Source organism: Dicentrarchus labrax, unplaced genomic scaffold, assembly GCF_905237075.1.
Source record: "Dicentrarchus labrax unplaced genomic scaffold, dlabrax2021, whole genome shotgun sequence".
Classification (NCBI taxonomy): domain Eukaryota; kingdom Metazoa; phylum Chordata; class Actinopteri; family Moronidae; genus Dicentrarchus; species Dicentrarchus labrax.
In genome coordinates, this window is record NW_026136724.1 from 6,214,427 (window position 1) to 6,241,723 (window position 27,297).

Sequence of the window (27,297 nt, forward strand, 5' to 3'; positions counted from 1 at the left end):
AACTGCATGCACAGCCGTTCTGGGCTTCCGTAATGGACGTTGCATGAAGTTATCTTTTATATTACAGGCATCTTTGAGCTCATTCAATAAGTTTTTGATATTTTGTCGTGAGATACATAAACTTGTGATCTCGAGTATTTAAAAAAAAAAACTGCAAGCACAGCAGTTTTTGGCTTCCATATCATGAGACTCTTTCTTGTTGTTTTTGAAGGTGTCTTCAAAATCATACTTAGGAAGCAAATACATTTTGTGAAATTGAAAGTAGAATGTTTAGTCAACCATAAGAGTGAGTACAGTTCTTTATTATGTATCCAACAGCAGCCTTTCACCTCAATTTGACCTCATTACGTAAGTGAGGAGAACTGAAACAGAATTGCAACTAACAATGGAAAAAGACACCGTTTCTTTTGATTACAGACAAAATGTTTGTGCTCTAAATTCTGGTTTAATTATATGTCTTCCAGCCTTACATTATTACTGTAGTCTCCTGCATTTTAAATGATTATACTTACAACTAACTGAAATATCTGAGGTTTGGTGTGAATAAAAACAAACTTTGTGGTAGATACAAAACAGAAAAAGTAAACTGATCCAATGAAATACAGTTTTACCTTGTGTGAATGTGGGATTTACAGTCAGACTTTTTACTTAATTATCTAAATTTACAGAAATGCAGCATAGTCAATCAATAAAATGTTTCCAGTGCTCATTCTTACTCTGTTTCATTGCAAATATTGAGTAAAAGCAAGTAATGATGTCTGAAACAGACCTATAATTGTATAAATGAAATTTAAAAGAACAGTTAACTGAACATCAAACTCCTTTTGCAAAGCAGCACAGCTTGTTGCTGTGACTCACTGAGGCCACTAGAGGGCGCTCTTGACGTACATGAGTGTCTTTTCAGGCTCTGATGAATGGACACTGGCTCAGAATTAAACAACTGTTGTCATGTGAAAACCTTTATCTCAGAATATTTAACACTTCTCTGTGGGCAGAGACAGTGCTGTAAACACGGCACCTTTAAAACCTATACTGTTAATAAATGTCACTCTTTTAAACTATTGTGGGCGTGTTTGGTCACACTACACAAACATCATTTTAATTTATAATGCAAAAAACTAATAATGGTGCTAACTGATGTAATTAAAAATGATTTAAGAGGCACTGCAGGTAAATAAGTGTGGTAAAATATTCAAAATGTGTGCTGGGGGCCGAGGTGGTCACACACTTTAATAACCTGCATTGCAAACCTCAGGCGTACATACAATAATCACATTCCCCTGTAAACCAGAGACCAACAATGTTCCATAGGCTATATTTAATAGCATATTAATGATGAGAGGCTACAGTAGTAGGCCCAGGCTATTAACTGATGACACATTTACTTACTGTGTGTCCGGCTGTTGAGAAATGATTTGTGCTTATTCATTTTACTTTTATTCCCACTTTCTATTTATTTATTGATGCATTTATGTATTTATGTTAGACAGTCTGCACCTCCATGTAGAGCTGTTGGCACTCATCCCTCCACACTGCCGTGACTGTCTGACCGTCCTCACGTGTCGGTCACCCTTACAAACAAACATGGTTACGTGTGTGAGTGGCCAACAGATCAAGTTTTTTTTTCCTCCCCCTCTCTCTCTCTCCCTCTCTCTCTCAGCAAAAGTCTACTTGTGTTAACCGGGTTTCTTTTAATCTCTTCCCCCGATTAAGGAAACCGGGTTTCTGGTTTACATTAAGAAATCAGGTTACTGCAGAAAGCCGACAACAACCAGGTTACTAAAACGCACCAGCTCATGCAGAGGTGACGGTGCCATGTCATGACCCCATTATCACTTATACTTACACTTAGTTCATATTATTAGTAATTTAAATTTATCGATCATTAATTTTTTTTTTTTTTTTTATGTAAGGAGCTATTTAAAAAGCTTATAAATAAAAGTATATTATTATTTGAAGTTTTTTAATTGTACATTTTCAGTATATTTTAGATGAGTTTACTTTAAGCTTTACTTAATATTGATTTTTCTGGCTGTTAATTCACCATTTAAACACTGTTTTCACTTGAAGCTGAAAGGCAGCCAAGTTATTGCCATTTTATTTAATTTATTTTACTTTATTGGAGTGGAGAGTAATGTCAGCTCAGTTTACACAACTTTAATTAGCTAAATATTGACCCTAAGTAAGATGACGAAGCCTTTAGAGTCAGTGCGTAGTTTCCAGGTGGTGTCAAACTGACCTAAATCAAAAGAGAATGGCTCTATAGGGATAACATAGTTCGGCTTATATAAAGTTGTTTTCCTCAGGTTAAAAGCTGACTTTTTGTGTGTACCACGTGTGTACCACGACCACGAAACGAGGACACCTTAAACATTTGCTGGTTCTGTAACTATATGCCAAACCCCAACCAGGAACACACAGTCCTCGAGAGAGAAAGTGTGACATTCTGCTGTCATGAGTTAAAAAAAAAAAACAAACCACTGTGTTCTCCTCATGGATGTGTAAAGAGAGCCAGAGGTGGGGCTGACCGACGAGGAAAGGTCACAAACAGCACAACCAGGCAAGACCACATGAGACCTACATCCTTAAATCACTGCCCCTCTTTAACCAACCCCCCCCACTACTCTATTGACCTTGTATTGTTTTAAACTGGGCTTTAAAGGCGACAAAGTACAGAAGATATACTATGATTTATCTGCTTAGAATGTGTGTAACTCCACACAAGTTGCCACAATGGACTCGGGGTGATATATTTAAATATATTTAAATCTGAAATAGTCAGTTATGATGGTACAATCAATAAAAACAAACTCTTCCCAATAAAGAGTTGTGTGTGCAGGCTGTGTGGATTCACTGTTGCTGTAACTTGAAATGTCTCTAAAGCTCCACTAACAGTCAGTCACAATGTCACTATCCGTGTTTTTGGTGCTTCCTGTCCACGCACGGTGTTTCCCGGTTGGTGAAGTGCACGGGGACACTGGACTTTCTCCGCGGACTGTCCTGAAATGGGTTAACGAGCCAACCGTGGCCACGTGACCGTCGAGTTATATAATATATAGGTCAACACGTTTCTCGCTGGCACGTGCAGCCTTCCTTCTTACGTAAAGTCTCGTGCAAAGGTCTCGAATTACACTATGTAGGTGAGGGCCGAAGATCGTCAACGTTGGAGGCGATGTGTCACTTCGGTTTTGTTTTTTTAAACTTCGGGTTTTCACTCGGATTTTTGTTGTGTTTGACAAATTGATGAAGAGATACAACAAATGCTACAAATATTTTAATATTTTTGTTTTCACAAAAGCCTGGGCATTGAAGTTTTTGCCCTACATTCTTACAATGTTATACTGAGTCAAAAATTATGTTTAATATATTCATGTAAAGCACAGTAACACTTACCGACCATCTCTGCTGTCCCCTTTATGAGAGTTGAATATTAGAAATGAATTGCAATATTATGGAAATCACAATATGACAAATCACAGAAACTGCAGTTTTTTGATAAAGGTAAAATGTGTGATATTGTAGTTCTGAAGCGATGCCCTGGCCTACAAATCATGTGTCTCCAGATTAAAGAAAAACATGTTTGTTTGCTACAGACCCCCCAAAATGTCACATCATCATGATATGAAAAGCTTTTTTCAGTGAAAATTAAGTTTGGGATGCAAAATCATATCACAGTCACAAAATCTGTCAAACTAATTGATTAATATGATGTTTTGACCATATTGTGCAGCCCTATTGAATATAGTACTGTACATAACTTGGCATTATTTATGAAGGAGGTCAGTGTAGCCCATAGAAACAAAAATTAGAAAGAAAACCTTTTTTAACATCACAAATAGTTCGGAAGCCAATCGTGGTCCAATATGTAACTTACAGGAGATAATGGACTTCAAAGTAAAGCAGGAGACATTTTGTGTCCTGCAGTTCAACTCTTGAAATGAACAATATTTGCATGTAGGCTTAGTTTTAGGATTTTTCCATAAGGGAGGAGCAAATGTAATTTTTTTTTTTTTTTGGGGGGGGGGGTCACTACATTAATGTGTACAGACAGCCAAAGAGTAACGGGAGAGGTGGGAGAGAGAGGAGAGGACAGGCAGCAACGGTTGAACTCGAGCACATGGCCATTGGAGCAAGGACTCTTTGTTTTCATTAAACTTTTGTGTGGAAAAACCAGATCAGACACTGATTATTATTCACAACAGTCATTGTATGTTTAATAAACATATCTGGAATGCAGTTTCAACATAAGGGAACTCTAACAGTGTCCTCATATGAATCTTGTAAATATAGAAAATCCCACAATCTGTTTATTCCCATATGGTTGTTTTTATACCGCGGTTATTAACCCGTGGCTGTGAATGTGCTGATCACATACAGCGCCAGGAAAAGAAAGAAAGAAAGAGGGGCAGAGTGAGACCTCCTCGTTGTATCTCCGCTCTGTTTTGGGGAAACCGAGAGAGTAAAGCAAAGTCAGATCGGTGACGCTTTTTCAGGTCACCAAAACGAGCGTAACAGCGGAGGAAACAATCTCCCGCCGCCCCGTCGAGGACCAGGCCGCCTCCGTGTGATATGAATCCAAAAATGATTAGATCAGCGTTGTCACAATCTCATTAGACGTTTCCTGTTGGACCTTCCGTCGTTAGACAATTATTAGTCGTGACTTTATAAGCGCTGCAGCCGGGATGCGAGAGTTAAACACTAATAATACAACCAGATGTCATTTGAACGGTGGATGAACATTTGAAACACACTTTCTTATGCTGCTGCGACCATTGCACACAATACACCCCCCTGCTGTCCCCCAGCCTCCTTCAGAAGGTGTGTGTGTGTGTGTGTGTGCTGATTCATGAGAGAGAAATGAATGGGCTGCCGCTGTCCCGGTTAAACGCCGTTCACTCCATCAAGTAAACACCGGCATGAATGAACGGAAAAGGGGCGATGGGGGAGGAGACATGCGTGAACTCCTCACTCCTTTCCGTGTTTCCTAAAGGACGCGGGTGTTCCGTTCTCACCCATCCCTCACGTTTCTGCCCCCCAACCCCCCCACTCCGCCTCCTTTGTAAAAAAAAAAAAAAAAAAATGAAGTCAATTATACAACACCCCGGCTCTCCGCAGCTCCCTCCTCTCCTCCTCTCCTCCTCTCCTCTGTACTACTACTACAGCTGGTGGCTCCACATGCGCGGCGGCGCTCCGTAGCCTTCACCGGGCACACCGGCTCCAGTCTGTAGGCATGTCGGCCGGTGGCTCTGACGGGACGGCGGACAGACCAGCAGGTAGGTGGTCGGGGACGGGTCGCCTGGGGACGGCAGTAGTTTGCTGTGTTGTTGCTCTTATTAATGTAACCGGGGGGGGGGAGACTACATTTTTAGTGTCCTCTTCCCCCCTCCCCAAATCAAAGCAGAGGTTAGACTTCCATTAAGTACTTCTGAACTTCTCTACCGCCTTCATACGATGGACGGGGCCGGTGGTCTGCGACCCAGGTGGCAACAGAGTGGGCTTTAATGGTGGGCTATTGTTAATTCAACTCTATGGTGACATTAAGGGGCGACGACACAAGCGACCCCTTCCTTCTGCCGGTAACGACAGCGCCTGGCCTAACGGAAGAAGTAATGGCTGGAAGTAACGCGTTACTATGTGCACCTGCCTACTAACCTACTGTACCTAAAACACCGACTGGCAACCGGTGGTAGCCCGTCCATTCATTATTCCGTACTACGTGCTCGTCTCCGGCGGGACGCGCACGGAGCGGGGGGGGGTACTTTGTTCAGTTCAAACCTCATGTAACCACGTGACTGTAACTATGGCAACGAGCCAACCGGCCCCCTCCTCCCCAACAACCTTAACAACTACATTTTTTAGCACGCTCACCATAACCATGTAGTTTGTTGTGACAGGGCCGCCATCTTGCCCTAAGCTGCCAGAGTCTTTTTCTTTTCATTCGTCTAACCTTCACTGCTCTCGGGGAGCTTAGGTTGTCACGTGGTTCCGCGAGGTTTGTCCTCTCTCGTTTAGCTTCTTTCAAAACTGGGTCAGTAGATCAGTAGAGCAGCGCTGCCTTCACTGTGCAGCAGAGGGAGGCAGTCGCTCCCGGCCGCTCCGAGATCACACCGAGAGGCACTGCAGTAATGTCAGCCATCCAAACTTTGTGAAGCAGGCGCCACGACATTATTAACACTGCATTCAACACCAAAGGCGCTTTAGAAAATTATAAGAAAAAAACCAAAACAATTATTATTATTATTTAGTAGGCTTCGACGGTGCCATAAGTGTTAAAATAACCTGTTTAATACAATACAATGGGAACATTATGAGGTGCAATATTATTATTAAAGATATTTATTCAGTTCCAGCAACACACTATAAAACTATCTTGGGATATTACATAATAATATAACATAATAGCCAGCCACATATCTTTAAGATTAAAATATCCTAAAAGTGCATTAGGGGCACCATAAAATCATGATTACCTCTGTTACCCACAGAAGCACTAAAATAATATTTTATTAGGCTTTAAAATGTAAACTGTAAATTAAATGTATTAAGTGTAAACTCCCTATGAAGTATTTTCTATTTTGCTTTGGTTTTCTTCCGTAGAATTGCAGTAAAGGTTAGAACCTGGTCAATACTGTAATGAAAGTGTTTTTAACAATTAGGTTACAAGTAAAAGTAGTCATTTTAATAAAAAAATAATAGATCAAAAGTACAAATTTGAATTAAAGTATCAGTTTCAAGGTTGTTTACACTGTAACATGTTGTATTAGCCTTTAGAATGTTTTACATATAAAATCTTGCAAAAGAAAAAAAGAATCACTGAATGACAATATTCAAAGTGAATTATTGTTATAATATATTTTTACAAAAATGTTGCAAACTGCATTGCATCCCCCTATATTTCCATTAAACTTCACTACAGACTTTTAAATACAATATTTCAAATAAAGCCTCCTTTAAAGGGGTTGACTATATTGTTGACAATTTCTGTATTTGAAGTAAATTTAGTATTTAAATAACACACAATAAATACTGTTTCAAGTGCTTTCTTACTGTGTTTACTCTGTAATCTTGTTCTAAAATGCCTGGCTCACTGTATGTTTCTGGGTATAAGCCTCTGCCTTTATAACTTTCATAGTCCGTGTTTATATTCTCATGTGTACATCTGCAGCTCCCTGCCTAACAGTCAAATAAAATTGCATGTGCTTTGTAACACAATATGCATTGTGCTTTTTGTAAGGAGTTGCAGTAATTGTAGGTCAGCCAACCAGAAATAACCTGGAACATACTGTACTGTAACTGTAGGATTTAAGGCTTTGCGCCGTCTCTGCATCCATCCAAAACCACAATACTTGTAGTTATGTTCCTCGATGGAAGCAGAGAAACTGAGCTCTGGCATAATGCGACGATATGAATGTCTCAGTGGATCAGATCACACAGTAAAAAATCTGATAATTACTTACCTCAAGCTGAGGTGAGAAGACACTTGGATTCAATTCCACATTAGCAGCTATAGATGTGTCAGCCATAATGTAATTTCTATGGAATATGTTCTCTGTCATGTCTGCCAGTCTTGTTTATTAGCCCATCTCTTGTCATGTCATAAAATTGTTGTGTGTTGAGTGTTAATGCTTTTTATTAACCTGCAACCACAAAAACTACAAATTCTGCTAGAAACAGACAGAGATAGAAAATAAAATAATAAATATAGAATAATAAAATACATACAAAAAAAACAAAAAGTTGACATCTATAAAAGAAACATAAATGGAGATCTGACACCATGTAGAGCAGCCCTGTCTCTGATCATAGTGATGAGCCAGCAGGAGGAGGAGTTGTACAGTCTTATTGTCTATAGCGCTCCTTAGTGCAACTTAGTTGTAATAGTCTGTTGCTAAAGGAGCTTCTCTGCCACAGTGTCATGTAGGGGATGGGAGGGGTTGTACATAATGACCAGGAGTTTGGTCCTCTTCCTCCAGATACAATACTACTACAGTATTTCTAATACTGCTGTTGCTGATACTACTACTGCTATACCTAGTAGTACTGTTTCTACTGTTACTACAGATTTTACTATGACTGCTGCTGCATTTACTACTCATGCTAATACTCAGTATAGTATTGTAACCTACTGTATTGCTACAACAAATGCTACTACTCCCAGTACAACTTTTACCACAACTTCTACAACTATACAGTTGGATAATGAAACAACTGTTCAATAAGTAATAATCTCAATATTGTGGACATTACAGCATACATATGTAAGGATTAAAACGACAACTGACAAAGATTAATATCTCAGGAATACTGAATCCTTATTTTATCACAAGAAAGATAGGACAGATGATGAGACAATGGGCTCCTGGAGACAAATGGCCCTCATCACTTCTATAAGAGCACAACACACAGACTTTCAGTGAGCCAGTAATAGTAGCAGAGATATAGGCATTGTATTGGTAGTACAACTAGCAGCATCTACCGACAGGGCCAGAGGGTTGGCCTGAATGAATGTGTGAAACTGTGTCTCTATCAGTGACATTCTGTAGGTGAGTCAGACTCTTCAGGTGCTGCTGTTGGTTGAAAAACCATTTAGTTTACAGTGGAGATTGTCCTCATTTTGTGTCTCTTTGTAGTTATTTTGTGTCTTGTATGGTCATTTTGTGTCTCATGGTAGTTATTTTGTGTGTATATTTATGGCTGTTTTGAATCTTCATAGTTATTTTATGTCTCTTTGTGGTCATTTTGCATGTGTTTGTGGTTATTTTATGTCTCTTTGTGGTCATTTTGCATGTGTTTGTGGTTATTTTGTGTCTCTTTGTGGGTATTTTCTTTCCTCATTGAAGTTATTTTGTCTTTCTGTGGTCTCTTGGCTATAGCCCCGCACCTGTCTTCTAGCTTGTCGTTGCATTTAACAAACAAAATGTGGCACCGTAGTTGCTGAATTCATGATTTAAGCTGCAGATTATAAAACCAGTTTTCTTAACAGCATAATAATTAACTTCTACACATGTTTAACAGTTTAGGTGAGGGAATTTTAAGCTCAATGACTGAATGTTTCTTGCCAAAATCTTTTTTATCAAGGAACTAAATATTTTCTAATGCAGTTGTTAATATTTTTTTGATAATCAGTTAATCGTTTTAACATTTTCTATTTTCTGACATTTTATGGACCAAATTATTAATCAATAAAATAATCAAGATGAATAAATAATGAAAATAACTGTTAGTTGCAGCCCTAATTACAGTATTACCAATAATCAAATTCAGAAAGCTGCTGTTTTCACACTTTTTGGTGACAAATTGTATGAAACAAGTTTGGACAAAGGAAATGTGATTTCATTTTGAAAAGTAACAGATGATGGTGCAGTGACCCCAGAGCAAGCTAGTCACTGTTTACATCCACTGGTACATTAGTGGTCTGCACATGGAGCACTAATGGACTAAGAAACTACAAAGGGTCACAGTCCTGGCACTGTTGATGGATCCGATCATTTTGGCCTTGAAACAGCCATCTGTGTTGAATATCAACAAAGGAAGTGTCCTTGTATGTTTGAACCTGACAGTTTTGCAAAATAGCTATGAGAATACAGACTATCCATCCTTTGAAAAACATGCTGTTTGAGCCAGCGGTGATAAATGCTCAATGTTTGTAGGTTGAAAGGATATAAAGATGTTGGAAGGATGAAGGTGATACGATTTTACACTGCTACTGTATATGTTTGTCCCAATGACTGTGTCTGGATAGTTGATATGTTTTCTATCTTGGCCAAGGTATTGATCTAATGAGTGGCATCCTGTAGAAACAAAATACAGTTGATACGCTTCTGCATCTTAGAGTGAGAGGAATGGAAGCCAGTTGCATTAATAGGCTGCAATGAGGCCAGCTTTAGAAAAGTCACGCCATACCTCACTCATATAGATGTGTGCATTGGGTAGATTGTTTTAATTTTACAAAGTTAACAACAAAAACGTGTTCAGTTTCAGTGGTGAATACAGTGTCACTAATATGATCTTTCACAGGTAATGCAGAAAGAGTTCAGAGTGCAATGCAATTTTGAACATACAGTATGTGATAGACTATTAAGCAAAAGCCCTCCAAATAGTTAGCAATGATAGCAAATTAGCTACGAGTGCAGCCAGATTGTTTAAAACGCAATGAATAAATACATGTGGCTGTAAGTTTGGTTGCATAGATATGAGCTTCAGATTACAAGCTGCTAAATTTAAACGTTGGAAATAAGTGTAGGAAAATATGACACGAGCTAAACCAAATAAAGACAGCAGCCAGAATGCTCCAGGGTATGGAAATGTATGCATCATTATACAACACAAGGTTGTACAACAAAAGGAAAGTTTGCAGTTCCTTCATGTGACAAACATCCAAACAGATAATTCAGTTCACATTAGAATAACATATAAGATAAAATAAAACAATTATGTATGTATGAAAAGCTTCATATCTGTACTTTATTTGTTTAAAAGGAGACTGACTGCCCTCATTTTAACTTTTTTTACTGTGTCTGTAAGAAAATACAGAAAAACTCATTTAAGAAATTTTCATAGGAGTTAATTTCAAGCATACTGTAACCATGCTAAAAATGTCCAAAATGTATTTAGTATATTTAACATAGACAGGATAGTTTGTAAAAAAAAATGTTTTCCATCAACCTGTCACTTTAAACTGGAAGATTGCTCTTTTTCAAACTTGTATTTTAGAAGCTCCTCATATGCATTTGTAATTTGTAGAAGGGAATGTTTGTGAATGTATTTACAAAAAAGTAAGCCATGTAAACCATAAATACTCCTAATTATTGTTAATGTATTGTTCATGAATGTATTCATTGTCTATAATATTTTATGACTAACAGTACATTTCTTTCTCTACTGGGTTAACTTTTTCCATGTAGCCCTGTGACACCAAAATTTTCAAATGTACTAAATATTTTGAAAACCAAACTCCGGTGTTTAGTTGCAGAATCAAGTAAACACAGATGTAACTCTCGTACCTTCATACATATTTAACTTGGAATTCTTTTGTCTCAGTGTTTTTATTAAAAAATATTTGCACACGTGTAGTCAAACCTTAAACCCAGCTTGTATTCAGATCCTTGCTCTGGCTGTTTAGCACAGTACTGTAATTTATGCTGTTTGGACACACGCTGAACATTCCCTGCTAACCTTTCACGACCTGTTATTGTGTGCTTTTACTGTAACTCGGGTCTGTGTTGGAGGAAACATAGGACGAGCTCTGCTTTTGTGGACTTATTGAGCTCGAACAAAGGACTGAAATGAGCTGTCTGCATAAATATAGCATTGTTTATATCCTAAACGTATGTCAAAAGCTAGTTAGAGATTGGCACGTGCTTCAGATTTACTGGCTTTCAACTGTGCAGTTGTGGCTCCATATGGAAGTTATTGTCCATCTAGCTGGTCTTGCTTTTTTGTTAGAATTCCAGTATTTGTGTTTTTATTATTGAATTCGCTTATTTGTACTGTATTAAATGAAGTTACTGCATTTACTTGTGTTCTAGTGGATTTATACTGGCAATACATCGTGTCTATAATTCAAATCAGGTCATCTATACTCTACTTTCCACAACCAAATACCTTGAAGTTATTCAAGTGGGATGAAATGTGCACTTATTAGAGAATGTACAGCCGTAAAGAACCGCATGTGTAGGTCATGTACTCTTCCTCACACTGAGTTTCTCACACTCATCTGCATCTCTCCCATGGGTGGTGGTCTGTGTTTCTGTGTTTGAGTAATATGGTATGTCATGTGCTGCCCTGCAGGCTTGGCCTCTCGTCAGCACTCTCGTCACGACCGGAGCCTTTTGGCTCGGGGTGTGACTCAGAGCGTGGCGGTCTATACATGCTCTCGGCACAGCACAAAGCAGGCCCTGTACCTTCCTAGATGGCACGTTTTAGCCAGTCAGCTGGCAGGGCCGGTACATAGGTACCCAGGGAAAGAATTCCTGACTAATAAGGAAACAGGAAAAACTGTGTGACGTTGGAGGCGGTGTGTGCTGTGGTGGGTGGAAGGGAGAGCCGGCAAGCGCCTGCTCCCACGTACCACAAATGCGTCAGTAATGACCCACTAAACTCCTCTGGAAGGATTAAAGGAAATGTAGTCAATATCACTGAAGTTCACTCCACTGCTGATTGAATTGTAAAAGCTGTGCCTGTTTGTCAAAGCTTGCTGTGTTTGTTTGTGAGGTTTGACTTTTCTACCTGAGGAAAGGGTCGCTATGACCACTCAGATACGCTTCCCTTGACGGTTTGTTTCTAGGTTTTTCCTTTTAGGACTCTTTCCATAAAGTGTGCAAACGCTTTAGGCGCCCAAGCTTATATTATAAAACCAGCTGAGAAATATGGGTTCATTATGAGAAGTTTGCCATTATTATCAATTACTTTTCCTCCTTTAGTGAGACACCAGGAGAATGTGGGTCAGTCACGGTCACGTTGACAAGCTTTGTTCACTTTTATCAGCACTTTTTTTTGTTGTACAAAATGGATGTCACAATTTAAAATATGAGAGAGTGAAGTAGGTCACTGTTACAGCATTATATAAGTGTTAGGTAAGACATAGCCCAAACCCCATTTACTCTCACGTGCCTTTTAAACTGACAAAATGCAGATCATAGCTGGCTGTTTGGCGCCATTCAATGGCAACCGTCAGCCAGTGCACCGATACTTCGCCTAGAAACAGATGACTGCAGAGCAGACTAAGCCAAGGCATTTTAAATGTGTGTGTGTGTGTGTGTGTGTGTGTGTGTGTGTGTGTGTGTGTGTGTGTGTGTGTGGTAGAGAGTGTTGGTTTGGCAAGAGACTAAATAGACGAAAGAGAAGAATTCTGGCAGTCGTGCTTTTGGCAGGCACACTTCAGCTTTTAAAGAGGCATATGCCTTTTTCCACAGTGAGATAAACATTCCTGAGTGAGATATCAGCCTCTTAAAAATAATCGCCACCCACCACTGCAAACACATTTATGAGTCATCCTGATTGTCTGCGCACAAAAAAGTTGGGCTTTTGAGGACAAAAAATATTTTCAAACATTGGTGCTAAAATGACCTTATTTTCAAAATACGTGTAAAAAATCATAGCCGTGATAGGCTACTTTGTGATTGGCAAATACGGATCTACTGTATGCTTTGTAGGACTTTCAGGAAAAAAAAGAAAGGCCATAATAATTAGTAATCGTTTGGTCAATGTTACTTAAATAAATAAAAAAAAACAAGTTGATTGTAAATAGTGAAATCTAAATCCTGAAACCAAAAGTCAACATTACTTAAGTTAAAGGTCTAGCGTATAACATTTAGGAGGATCTATTGACCATAGTTTCTCCCTTTTGGAAAGGGAGGGTGAAACAAGTGAGTTGTAATATGCAACTCTACCACTAGATGCCACTAAATCCAACACACTGGACCTTTACGTACATTAGGTAAGTTAGCTTACGTCAGGTACACTCTTTTCCTAAAACTAACCAAGTAGTTTTGGTGCCTAAACTTAACCTAAATGCAACCTCAGCAAGCTTTATTTTGAAAGTGTAATTGAATGTTGCATATTTATAACTGCTAACTTGGCCTAGGCGCCTAGCCAAGGCAATATATGACACTGGCACGGTGAGCTGGCGAGTGTATTACACACTTTGGCATGATACCATTGTTTATTAAAGTAATGTAGCACTGACAATATACTCCTATGATGACTTATAAATATTTATAAATACATAAACCAAACAGGCTGTAACAATTCTATGATGACTTATAAATATTAATAAAAACATCAAACACATTGTGCATAACAGTACTATGCTTAGTTATAAATATTAATGAATATTTCAAACAATCACTGTGCAACAATTGACTTAATTGTGATAACAGATAAGAACATAGCTCTATTCTTGCCGGATGCCACAGTTGTGCATGCACCAGTAATCCGTAGCTGATCAGTTATAAAGGTTTGAATATGATAATGATCTGTTGAACACAGGTCCAGGTGCAGCCTTGGTCGCTGCCAGTAATTAGCTCAGCTTAGATAGCCTGAAGGTGCATTGACTCGGTTGTTGTCACACAGTTTACACACAAGCATTCTGTTATCCAAACAAGGTGTGGGTTTGTATTTACTTATTCATTTGTATGAATATTAATTTTATTGTGTTAAAGTAAAACACCTGTTTAAATTTAGTTAAAGGCGTTTGCACATCAGCTTCACTCTTCTTGATGAATTCTTTTCATTCGCTGCTCCATATGTGCACAAACCCTCGTGGCAGAGCAAGTCTCATTCATTCATTCATTCATTCGGGTGAATTATTAATAGAACACCTGACAAGCCAGTCTTAAGGTTGATGCATTCGCGGTCCCTCACATCACTGCGATGGTTGTTTTCATGTATCAGATCCCACTGTAGAGGAAGAAGGCCCAAGCCAAGCAGGCTCCTCGCTGCCAGCTGTCGAGCTGCCAAGGAAACGAAAGGGAGATGTGGAGGAGAGGTCAGACACCCATGTACAGTAAGAGCTTATGTTATGCTATGTTATTTGTGAAGAGAAATTACAAATTCAGTGTAATTTTACTCTTTGTTCTCTGTAGTAAATATGTTCACTGTTCTTAAATATGTAACGACTCGCAATGTGTCCGTTCGATCTTACAGGCAAAGCCTCGACTTCCAAATGGAGGATGACCTCAGCAGGTACGCTGACGTCTTGGCTTTGTTCACACACTGTCTTATGAGAGAATACTGGCAAAAAATTCTAATTTTGATCCGTTTATTTGCAGGTCTGAAGAAGAGGATCAGCAAGTCAAAATGAAATGCTTCAGGTAATTCTATTTTTACATCAAATTACTGTGCCAGCTGTGTCTCGAGAAGCCTTCGTGGCTTTGATTAGTCTCATTGAGTGTCTAATGTGAGCAGGTATTTTAAAACCATAATGACTTTCACAGTTTTAATATAATTGCATTAGGAACTCCAGATAATTGTTTCCCCCAAAAATAGATACAGTCGTTAGGGCGTTCGGTGGCACTGACTGATTTCTGACTGCACCTACAGGGAGCCTCACAGCCAGATTGAGAAGCGGCGGAGGGATAAAATGAACACCCTCATTGACGAGCTCTCCGCCATGATCCCTGCCTGTCAGCCCATGGCTCGAAAACTCGACAAACTCACTGTGCTGCGGAAGGCCGTGCAACACCTGAAAGCCCTCAAAGGTACCTCTTAACCCATCTAGTAATTTACAACATTAGTAATGTCTGTTCTGTTCCATCTAAGAGTTTGTGTCTCCTGTGTTTTCAGCTGGGACAAGCAGCGCCTTTACAAACACCACCTACAAGCCTTCCATCCTGCCTCATGATGACCTCAGGCACCTTCTGCTCAGGGTAGGTGCTCATGTTTACGACCCCAACCAGTCCTGTTAGATTATACATCTGTCTGTATATCTATATGTCAGTCTGTCTATCTGTATATCTATCAGGCTGCAGACGGTTTCCTGTTAGTTGTAAGTTGTGACCGGGCGAAAATCCTGTTCATCTCCGAGTCCGTCTCCAAGATCCTCAACTTTAGCCGGGTGCGTTGCACTTCTACATCACACACTAATTTTAATTAGCTAAATCTAAAAAACAGAGGGCAACCATCCTGCTGGTTCAGCTGGCCCCTTTTTTTGTGCTACTTTTCCTCTCTTTGGATCTCTTTTATCAAAATGAAGCAAAAATGGCATAAAAGTATGGAGCCACAGAACTGTCAGCACTTTCTGCTAAAGGAAATAAATATAAAGCTATATACTTTTCTTACTACATGGTTATGGGATGAATATGGATAAATATGAAGCATAATTCATATTTTTGACTAGTCTGATAACCTTGTTTGACTCTATATAAAAGTCTCCATCATCTGCTCTCAGCATCTGCATCTTATTGCCACATAATTCATCGATCTTTAGAACTCAGTGTTCACATAAATTGCCCTTGTGGACACAAATTGTGTGAGTCTGTTGTGAGAAAACCAAAACACATTTAATTAAAGCTCTGATGGGGGCCTGATCATACTGCAAGTAAAACTGAATAATCAAGTTCAATCTTGTTTTTTATTTTTCTGCAGGGCTAGCAATCTGAGCTTTTATACATGTTTTGAAAGTCAGTTTATAGCGTTTGGCAGGCAGAATGTTAACCACACATGCTCTACATTCTTGGCCACATTTTTCAGCTTTATACAGACTGTAAGCAAGCAGAGAGGAATGGAGATAAGGAGGGATGCAAGAGAAAAGCTTCTAAAGAAATCTGACTCCATGTCTGCAGGGCAGCATGTGTTATTTGGGGGCTTACCAGTAAACCATGACAGGATTCATGCTGCAGCGGTTCTCTTTTTCTTGTAAATTATATGTTCATGCAACTGAACAAGCAACTTGGAGCAGATTAGTTGGAAATGCACAAAAAAAAATAGTTTTTAAGTCTCATTGTACAAAATGAACAAAGCCAATTAAGTAAAACATAGACAGTAAAAAGTTGAACTAATGCATGTATATCATTTGGGTTCACAGTTGGAGCTGACCGGGCAGAGCTTGTTCAATTTCATCCACCACAAAGACATCAACAAGGTGAAGGAACAGTTGGCCTCTTCGGAGTTATACCCTCGCCAACGCCTCATTGATGCTGCAAGTAAGTCTGTTGCCATGTAAAATGGACACTGTAACCTAATGTGGAATCCACACTGCAGCTAGCTGAAGCTGACAATTAGCATTATATGTCATCGCCACAAATGCTGGTCTTTTTGTGTGCAGCGGGAGTTCAGGTCCAGACAGATACCCCCGTCAGACCTTCCCACTTGACCACTGGAGCCCGGAGGTCCTTCTTCTGCCGGATGAAGCACAGTCGGGTTGCGGGGAAGCACGAGGACAAACACTTGCTGCCCGGTATTTCCAAAAAGAAAGGTGGGTTTAGACTGGACTCCAGGTGGGAGGGCTACCAAACACCCACACATTTTATGATGTCACAACGAGAGCGCCACACGGGAAATGTTAGTATTAGCTCAATCAGAGACACTTGGGTCAAGGAAACACATATATCAAAGACCAAAACTATAGCACATAAGGTACGGTTGGGGTGGTGGAAAGAGCTGTTCTAATGTCCGTACACGTACATGAACAGGATTGCTCGTTGTTCTGTGTTCTGTCTGACCTAGCTCAGTGCTACTCTTCAATCATTTAATTATAAAGTAAAGCTCTATTTTAGATACGTACGCACAGGTAGAGACAAAACCTTGACTTCCCTTCGGTTCATATGACCGCTTGGTGCACTGATCTGGTTCTATTCTGGTTCTCCTCTATGTGGTGTCCTATTTTAAAGTAAGTACTTCCAAATGGTTCTCACTTTGAAATACTGGATGGATGGGATGTGCTGCTCAAGGCACAGTCAAAATGAAGATGGCTCTTCTAATCGTCATCAAAGTTCTGTTGTAAAAGGAAGACACAACACATGCCAGAAAAAATTAACTGAATTCTGTTTGATACAAGTGTGTTTGTGAAATGATTTTTATTTATTTTGTGCTGTATTTCAGAGGCTTTTTTTATTCTCTAAAGAACTCAATTATGCAGGAAATACTTTTCATGGTATTCTGGCATGAAAGTATTATAGTCACAATCTCATACTGATTGAACCCTTGATAACTAAGCTGGCACTACTGAATGGGTTCTATGCAGCCAACTCCACTCATCTGCTACCTAGGATGAAATGTAATCTCAGAAATGGTTCCTAAATAACTGCTGGAGCCAGGTCTGTTATCTTCAAAGCCATTTTGACCATCTCAAAGAGAGGTTTCATGTACAACAGAGCAGGACAGAATAAAAAAACACTCTCTCTGATGTTTTGGATCATTTCGTTTCTGTTACCTCGCTCTCTTGAGAGCACTTGAGGGGATTCAGATGAGAGGAACTGCCAGACTGAGTTATTTCTTGAAAAGATTGGAGCTATTCAGCTTTGTATATACGATAATGTTCAACAAACCTGCAGGGTTTGGCACAAACAGATAGGGAGGATGTGTACCAAAAGATTAATAAGATAATTAAATGTGTTTCTAGGGAATGAGGTCAGTGTTCGGGCAACCAGTGAAAAACAAACTAATACAATGGAAAAAGTGCCCTGCCTAGCCTGCCTAACAGGGAATAAAGAAATTATCTGATCTAGATCTGGTGGAGAGTTGGAAATGAGTGGGTCCCTCCACCTGTTAGCTTAAGTTTTCTGGGGGTAGTAGGTAAGCAAGTAGGTAGTAGGTGAGCCTAAACCTTCCTTTCTGTGGCAAGGTGTGACCTCAATTTCCATGGAAATAATATTTATTTATTTATCATAAGTTAATTGTTTTCCCAGTATTTTCTGAGTCTGTCAAAATTTTTGCATCTCTAAATTAAACCAGTGAAAAGTCAGATCAACCTAATCACTTGAGTATTGTAAAAAAAAAAAAAAACAGACATTCAAAAGAATTAGCACTGTCTGTGCCACACAAATTTGTCTTTTCCTAATGTCATTCCTTGGTGGAAAGAATTCAGTGTTTGATTGAGACTTTTTTCCCAAATAGATGCCACAATGTAAAAAACAAAGTCCTGCACAGGAAGTAGGTCAGTGTTACAGCCTTGTATAACCACAAACAAAAAAGAAGGTCCAAACCCCAAACCCCACTTACTGTAAACCTAACTGTGGTGACAGAAACTGGAGCTGTGGTGCCACTCAGTGGCCAAGCTCAGCAACTGCACTGCATTTCATAAAGACAGGAAACAATGATTTTTAAACTATAATCTCCTAGGTCCCATAATATTCTTATAGTGACTACATGAAAATTATATAATTTGAATGGCTTCATTAAATAAAAAAGTACATCTAGTTATGTATTTGTTGTTTTGCAAATCACATAAAGGTCATCTAGTTAAAATGGTCTTTATATACTGTAATAGGTTAAAGTTGAGAGCACAATATTGACATATGAGCAGCTTTTATGTTGATATGATAAATTTACCAATGAACAATTGCTTATTAACACATCCAGCAGCATTTGGAGTGGTGTTTCTGACCACCTGATGAACATAAGTCCAAAATTCACTCTCTTTTAGCTCTGTGTTTGGTCTCTACCAACTCCTGAGGGAAATATCTGGCTCTTTAGCTGCTAAATGCTCCACTTTGTTCAACAGCTAGTTGCTAACTGTGTCTGTCTGCTGTTTGGTGCTGAGTACAGTGGGTTTTTTTGCTGAAAACATAGCCTGCTGCAGAAATGACACTAGAAGAACGGTGAGAGTGAACCAAAACAGCAAATTTACCGACTGCACAGCTAAACAATGAGCTGAAATTAGCTGTACAGCTCTGTAAAGCCAAGGGTAGATGGTGATTTGTAGTACAAATGCAAACTTGACCAACCTTGTGAAAAAAGAAAGAAACAAAGTCTAAACATACTAATTTTCAGGACCACTATGTCTTATATAAAAACAAGACTTAGGGATGCTAATGATGTAGCAATATCCACTTATATGTTAAATAGTTTAAATGAGCACAGAAACAGGACGGTGGGTGTCGATGAAGGTGGTACATGAGCTCTTTCGATTGGGCTGTATGGCTATGTCTAAAAGAACCAAATGTGTATTAATCCATACCTGGAAATAGCTCCCAACAAAAGCACAGTTTACTCCCATTTGTGTCATATTTGCTAAAAACTACAGGGCCCATTGTTAAAGATTTCTATTATCAGTAGGAGTGAATGGGTTCTGGGCTAAGAGAGGTGGACTCAGACATTGTTGGTTGATTTGTTTACACTAGGTAAAATGTAAAGTAATGCCAGTAATATTCCAACAAGTTAATAGAGTTTAAGAGTTAACATAAAATCAGATTTTAACAGTGCCTTGACTACACATCAGTTGATCATAAATGCGTGTATACAAACAGCTGAAAACTTGCCATTTTGTTATACTATGAACCGCTATATTTACAAATTTTCAGGCAATAATCACAACTTTTTAAATAATATTTCATTCATACATTTTACAAGCTACTTGTTCTTGTGCCCACAGACACTTACAGATACTGTACCCTCCACTGCACTGGATACATGCGGAGCTGGCCGAGCAGCCAGCTGGACTCAGAAGGTGACAGCGAGAAGGAAACCTCAAACCTGACCTGCCTGGTGACGGTGTGCCGCCTCCTCCCTCACGTGTCCCACCAGCCTTCCAAAGACATCAACGTCAAGCCCGCTGAGTTCGTCACCCGCTGCGCGATTGACGGCAAGTTCACTTTTGTAGACCAACGGTGAGTTTTCACGAGTTTGACTACGTCCATTCGCACAAGTTGCCAATTAGCTCCCTCTTGTGAGTCATGGATTTGTTCTGAGCACATGGTTCCGCTGAGAAAGAAATGGCAGAAGGCGTGTTGTGGTGAGGAGGCCTCTGAGCCAACAGCATGAGTTTTGTCAGTTCAACTGTCAGAGATAATCCTTTCTCTTTGCCGTTATTTTTTTTTAGAAGGAGCTGTGCATCTTGATGGCATCACATGAAACTCTCTTCTCATTTTTTGGGAAGTAATTTCATACCACAAGTATAGTGACTCATTTTATCAAATTTCCCATATGTGTGACTGCTGAATGTTACATGTGGAGAGGCTCACTTACACAGTATTCACATTCATTCCATTTTCCCTCTGCGCTGCTTTTTAACCGACACTATCCAGAGAGACAACGAGAGAGACCGTGAAAGCCAGACTAAATAAACTCTTATCCTCCCTCTTTACCAGAGCCACGACAGTTATCGGTTACCTGCCGCAGGAAGTTCTTGGCACGTCGTGTTATGAGTACTTCCACCAGGACGACCTGCAGCAACTCGCAGAGAAACACAGGCAAGGTGATGGAGCAGACCAACCACAGCTGGCAACTTAAATATATCAGATTCACTTTAGAACTTAGTTGAGATAATAGTCCTTTTTCACAGCAGCCATTTTGACATGGAATAGTAGTGTAAACACAGTGTTACCAATGACACTAATAGGTTCTGTAAGGTCAAACGGAGTCAAGGTGCATGTCCGCTCTGCTACACGAAATGGAGCAGAACCCTAGTTAGAATTATTGGTATTACCTGTGTTTACCCTACTATTTCATGTCAAAATGGCTGCTGTGAAAAATTTATTTTACAAGAATGCCACCCTTATGTGTTCAAGTTAAACAAAATTACCTGTTCTAATGAACTCCTGACCAGGGGGCTTGCAGCAACACTGTGCTTTGTGATAACACTTGTGTCCAATCTCTTGGCAGCTCTTCGAAGCAAGGAGAAGATTGAGACGGCGTGTTACAAGTTTAAAACAAAATATGGCTCCTATGTTTCACTCCAAAGTCAGTGGTTTAGTTTCACAAATCCATGGACCAAAGAAGTTGAGTTTATCACGTCTTTAAACAGGGTTATCTCGTAAGTACTGGTTCATTTATGAAGATGTGGTTAAATGTTGAGAGACAGTGTCATTTTCACTCGTGTCTGACACTGACACTGATTGTCCAAAAACTTATTTTTTTCCGATCATAACAGCTTTAACATACAGCTTATGTATGATACAGCAGCATAAATACTCCTTTGCACCAACAGGGGGCCTGGTCACACAAAAGATGAAGAAGCAGCCAGCTCGAAAGCACTTCAGGGTAAGAAACACATCCCCTACATTCATAAATGGATTTATCTCTTGTGTGTGAGTCAGTTTTTAATGTAAAGGTTGATTTTACTGTTCTTCTTCCACAGAAGACACAAAGCAAATACCCATAATTCCCAGCCTTTCCAGCGGTGTTGGCACAATGATCTACGCAGGCAGCATAGGAACCCAAATAGCTAATGAGCTCATCGACTCCTACAGGTGGATTGTGTGTATATCTGTACAGAATGGTACAACTGAAGAGAATGAGAATCACATTTTAGGAAAAAATGGGTTAAAAGTTGGCATGGACATGAGTAAACACACTGGCATGCAGGAGAGTAGGATATACATATGATATACACTGTATGTACATATGTAGGAAATATTTATAATAAATAGACTTTTTCAAAAAATAATTTCCTCTGCTGTGTTCTTGTCTTTGAGCAGGATGAACTCCTCTCCATTAAGCGGAGCTTCCAGTCCGTTTGGCCCGGCCCAGGAGAGATGTCCACTGGTTTCCCCTCAGACCAGCAAGAGTGTGAGTGACCTCTTCATCGTGACTTTTTTTGAGACTTCAGACTTCTTCCTCATTAAACATTAAAGAGGCATCATTTGTGTTTTCTTGTTTTACTGTCAATTTTAGTAGCATAAGGAGGTTTAATTCAAATGCATGGCTAGGGAGTTTATATGGAAATGTGTTTTGACATTCTGGTAGATTTCATTATGCAAATGTTTATTGACATGTCATTTTATGCTAATTTTGGTGGAGTGGTATTTATATGCAAATGTAAAATGGTCTTTCATACATTTTATATTTTCAAGCAAATTAATGGTGACATGGGGAGTTCCGGTGATGTAGACACATAATCTGGAAGCAGCTCGTACAGGTCAACCTGACAATTGATTGAGTTTGCAACCTCATGTAACAATAATACATGGAGGTACTGTTGCTTGTAATATAATTATCCCATGTACTTATACTTTACTTAAACCTACTACAGGGAGTTTTTAACTGGTTATGAAACTGTCTGAATGTAATACTGATGCCTCTTTATGACCTATATATGCACATGAGACCATTAGTGAGAAGATTGGCTGATTATTCTTAATGCCTGCCACCGGGTCGGATTCTGTCCGGAATCAACACAAAATGAAAGTTCCTCATTAAAGTTTAGATTTTATGCTCACATGTCCTGTCAAATATAACACGCACTAAAACTTAATATATATGGAGAAAAGTGTGTACAGTAAGACAGCAGCCTCTTCTATGCTTCTAGTTTAATCACACACTTCAGTGGAGAAAGGTGAAACATTAGGTCCTGTGCGGTGTTTGAACGTAACATGACTTGTTGCAGGCGTCCAGCAGAGAGGAGGCAGCAGGCAGTTCGTCGCAGTCCCAGTCTGACTCGGGGACAGCAGCGGGCACTAGCAGCGCAGCTTCTGAAAGTACAGGTACTGTCAGCACGATAATGAAAAGTGGTCCGAAAGGTTCCAATAATGCTTTGGACATTTTTACCTAATTGTCAAGTGATCCAGTTAGGAGATACAAACAAAATGCAACACCTAAATCCATCATAATTCTTGTAAAGCAACATTTTTATTGTTTTTATGCAAGCTATACACCGATCAGCCATAACATTGTGAGCACTGACCGGTGAATTGAATAACACTGATCATCTGGTTATCATGGCAGAAAGTGAACATTTTGTCCTCAAAGTCGATGTGTTAGAAGCAGGAAAAATGGGCAGCGTGAGGATTTGAGGGACTTTGACAAGGGCCAAATTGTGATGGCTAGAGGACTGGGTCAGAACATTATGACCACCAGGTGGTCAGAATGTTATGGCTGATCAGTGTAAATGCACTGCAAACATCACAGAAACACAAAAATGTCAGAAGATGCTCTGAAAACACTCTTTAATCTATAATTTTTCTATAATAATTTTTGTACTTTAACTATAATGTTAAAATGCTATAAATGCCCTCCTATAGATTGGATTTTATTTCACTTTTAGCATATTTTTCTCACATAAGTTACAGTCCTGATACCTTCTCTCTAGGTGTGAAAAAACGTTAACATAAGAGTGAATTTGCTTTCATAATTTTGTGGCAGAAAAGAAAATGATCTGATCACATCTCACAGATCTGGGGTCTGCAGTTGGATGTTTTTTGTAGCAGTTGAAGTAGAAGTGTTTGTAGAAATTTGTTTATCACCAGATAATAGAAAACATTGATCATTGCAGATGGATCATATTCCATTACGTCAAGTCTTTTTCTTGGCTTTGTTTTCATTCAGGTGAGCCGTCCCAGCTGGACTTGGACAGCATGGTGGTGCCAGGGCTGAGCAGCTTCAGCAGCGATGAGGCAGCCATGGCGGTCATCATGAGCTTGCTGGAGACGGATGTAAACATGGGTCAATCGGGGGACTTCGAGGACTTACACTGGCCTTTTTAGAGGGCGCACAGACTTTAAGCCCCTCTCACATTCTTTTGTGCCGTTTCCTTGCCATTTGCCGAGAACTTTGGCACTCAGTTGTTCATTTTGTGACCGACTGATCTGGCCTTGCACAACTGAACCCACTGGACTTGTACCAAAGCAACATGTCGCACCCGAGGAAGCTTAACAAATAGAAGACTAAATTAATAGGAATTATTAAGACTGTGATTACCATGTTGGTCCTCTCTTGCCTGAAGGAAAGTGAGGTTAAAGTGTTCATGGAGCCTGTGGTTTTTCAGTGTCTTCCTCATTGACACCTCAGCATCATCAACTGGGGTTAAAACCCAGACTTTCCACAGCAGAATGATCCATCTACTCGCTCTGCTTGCCCCCAATGACTGACCAAGGTCTGGAGGAGAATCAGACTCCTGCCACGTGCAGTGCTGCTAGAGAAACCCGTCAAACCTTTGACATTTGCTAAACCATTCGGTACCCAGTGATGACATCTTTTTCATAACATGGTCTGATTGTTCAATTTTTTTAAAAACTTTTTTTTTAAAGATCCCCTTTCAGACACATTTTAAGTCCTGTAAAAAATACTCTGCTGAGTCGTGTTTGTCTGATTGTGTCCTGTAAGTTTTGAAGAAGGCTAAAAAGATCATCTACCCCTTCTCCCATTTATTGAGAATTAACGACTCATTGTATATGCAAATATGGAGATACGTCAGGCCTCGCACCCCCCCAAACCACCCACCACCACCACCACCACAACTGATCCAGCTATTTTCCATTTGGAAGATTTTAGCACATCCACACAAACCACATGTACTCTATCATTTAGACCAGATAATTCAAAACACTTATTTATGTCAAGAAATTATTCAGAAAGCATGTCTGATTTTGTCAGTACAATACAACCATGATGTAGAACTTTAACTAAACTGTCCAATCAATCAATACACTGGTGCAGAATCATCATATGATCAGAACCAATGATCAGAACACATAAACCTAGCTGAGTCTTACAATATGTGCGGGGTGTGCGCACGTTCCGAACTGATTATTAAAGAATTACTTCACTTTGAACCATTAAAAAAATATTGTGGCCAACATCTGGCACCATCAACACACAATGTCCACTTTTACAAGCTAGTTAGCTATTAATACTAACAAAAACTACAGAGAAAATTGGTTACATGGAGAAAGCTTTACTTTGGGACTGTTTTTACTAAGTAATAAATACTTAAATATTGACTCCTGTTTACATTTTTGGTCCCAGGATAACTCAACTTTTTAGCAAAACTTACAAATAAACAGGAAGCTGAAACCACTTTAACCACTCAATGCAGCTTTTACAGAAAAGTCAGTTTTTTTTTTCTCATTTTGCACTTGTGTAATTTGCACAATTGGCTACCAGTTGTGATGTCACAAATCATGCTAAATATGTAGACATCTCAAATTTAAAAACCACACCCCTTAACTAAAAGTCCCAAAAGTATCCATAGAGAAAACCTCATTAAGTGGAGGGGGTATTTACATGGAGTGTTTCTCCATAGAGTTTGTAAAGTGTCTGTTTTCTTATTGAATGTGCACTAAAGGACTGAGCCCTAGAATGCCTATACTGTGTGTGTTCACATATCACGTATTTACTGTACTCCAGACAGTTCTGCAAAGGTAATTTACTGTACACTGAACTCCTGGGAAAATATGGAAGGTCCACTATTGATGGGAGAATATTTTCCAAGGGACAAGCCAACATGTTTTTTGGACAGATTTGAATACTGTTGTGTCGTGTCTTTTATCCCCCTGCTTGTTACCCTTCCTGTCAACTGCAGTATCACTGCACATAAATTAACTACAGTATTTATGTTGCTAGGGAGACAGTAATGTTGCAGTTTATCTATTTCTGAATGTCCCATGACCACAACTGCGTCTTGTTAAAGGAAACTCCACCTCGAAGCATCTCAACATTGTTTTAAAAAAACAACTACTCTGGATCAATTTAGTTGTTTGTACCAGAACAAACTGGCTATATAATCCCAGAAGTACAATGGAGTTTAATAGCACAACATGATTTGGTGATTTAAAACATTTACAGTAATCATCAGGTTTTGGTGACATAAATCAAAGAGCCAAATGAAAACTCATCAGTGGAATGGAGAAACTAATTTTAACAGCTGCATTAGTTGAGGTCTGAGCAAGGAGTATGGCCACAATCAAGAAATAATCACATATGAAGCTATTTATTTTCTTATGACCTAACAACTAGTCATCTGGGGCTTTACCTAAAGTAAATTGCATTTTATCACCCCTGAATGTACTTTAGACATATATGAACAGTGTATGTGAGGGTGGATTTTACCCTTAAACTCAGTGACAGGCCTTCATACAGTACATGTATCTCTGGTTGTATCACTGGTTCCTCTAATCTTGAAAGCATAATGTGATTGTGTTGCCTTGACAAGGTTCAATTGTAAAACAACTGTTATGCGCTCTCTTTGGTTTTAAAAGCAAAACTGTTGGTACTGGATAATATTTTATGTTGCCATCCGTGCCATTTGAAATGGGCACTTAAGCATATTGAACATGCCCTGCTATCAAAGGACAAAATGTCTGATATTTGTATGTGCAAATTGTTGTTGATGTATCTGCTGTAACTAGGAATGGAGGTTGAAGTCATTGAAAGTAAATTTTTTCAGAAATTGTCTGAATTCTATTTTGTATGTACCATAATTTCAATTTTGTCATATCATCATGAGTAGATGTTATTTTTGCAAGAGGCAGGAATCTCATTCATAACTTCTCATTTCCAAACTATACTTCAATCTCATATTTTAAAAATAGGCAGACCTGTAAGTAACTGCACTTTTAAGAAAGTCTTTCCTCATTGAAACAATGCTGAGATATAGGGGGCAAACTAGGTAGAGGGATGTAGATTGTAAATAAAGGTTTAATCTATGACATTTTAAAGGAAAGATTTGACACATCATTACACAACACACATCATTTTATTTTACAGTTGTTGGCCTTTACAAAATGCAGTACAAGTCAAACATGCAGGAAATTAAAATCACTGTCATGATCACTTATAGAACTTTAGATAATAAAGTGCTTTACGAAACATGGCTGCCCATTCATATTGGTATCACCTGTGTTATATCCTGGAATAAATATGAAGAGTCATACTTCATTTACATACCTCTTGTACTCAGAAAATGAAGGCAACAAAACAAGA

At 39.1% G+C, this 27,297-nt stretch overlaps 1 protein-coding gene across 2 annotated transcripts; it reads left to right on the top strand.

Moving 5' to 3' along the window:
• Positions 1-4,943: 4,943 nt before the first annotated feature.
• Positions 4,944-26,778, top strand: LOC127359108 (aryl hydrocarbon receptor nuclear translocator-like protein 2). Of its 2 annotated transcripts, none has more exons than XM_051392828.1 (17): positions 4,944-5,273; positions 14,395-14,506; positions 14,647-14,685; positions 14,772-14,813; positions 15,043-15,200; positions 15,286-15,368; positions 15,464-15,556; positions 16,526-16,643; positions 16,766-16,915; positions 20,033-20,267; positions 20,748-20,854; positions 21,262-21,412; positions 21,587-21,639; positions 21,737-21,848; positions 22,077-22,167; positions 22,985-23,081; positions 23,923-26,778. In XM_051392828.1, the coding sequence occupies exons 1-17, from the start codon at positions 5,231-5,233 to the stop codon at positions 24,078-24,080; spliced, it is 1,842 nt and encodes a 613-aa protein (XP_051248788.1). In that variant the 5' UTR covers positions 4,944-5,230; the 3' UTR covers positions 24,081-26,778. The 2 variants fall into 2 exon arrangements, with proteins under 2 accessions (XP_051248788.1, XP_051248789.1); XM_051392829.1 differs by having other exon boundaries at positions 14,395-14,488.
• The last annotated feature ends 519 nt before the right edge of the window (positions 26,779-27,297 follow it).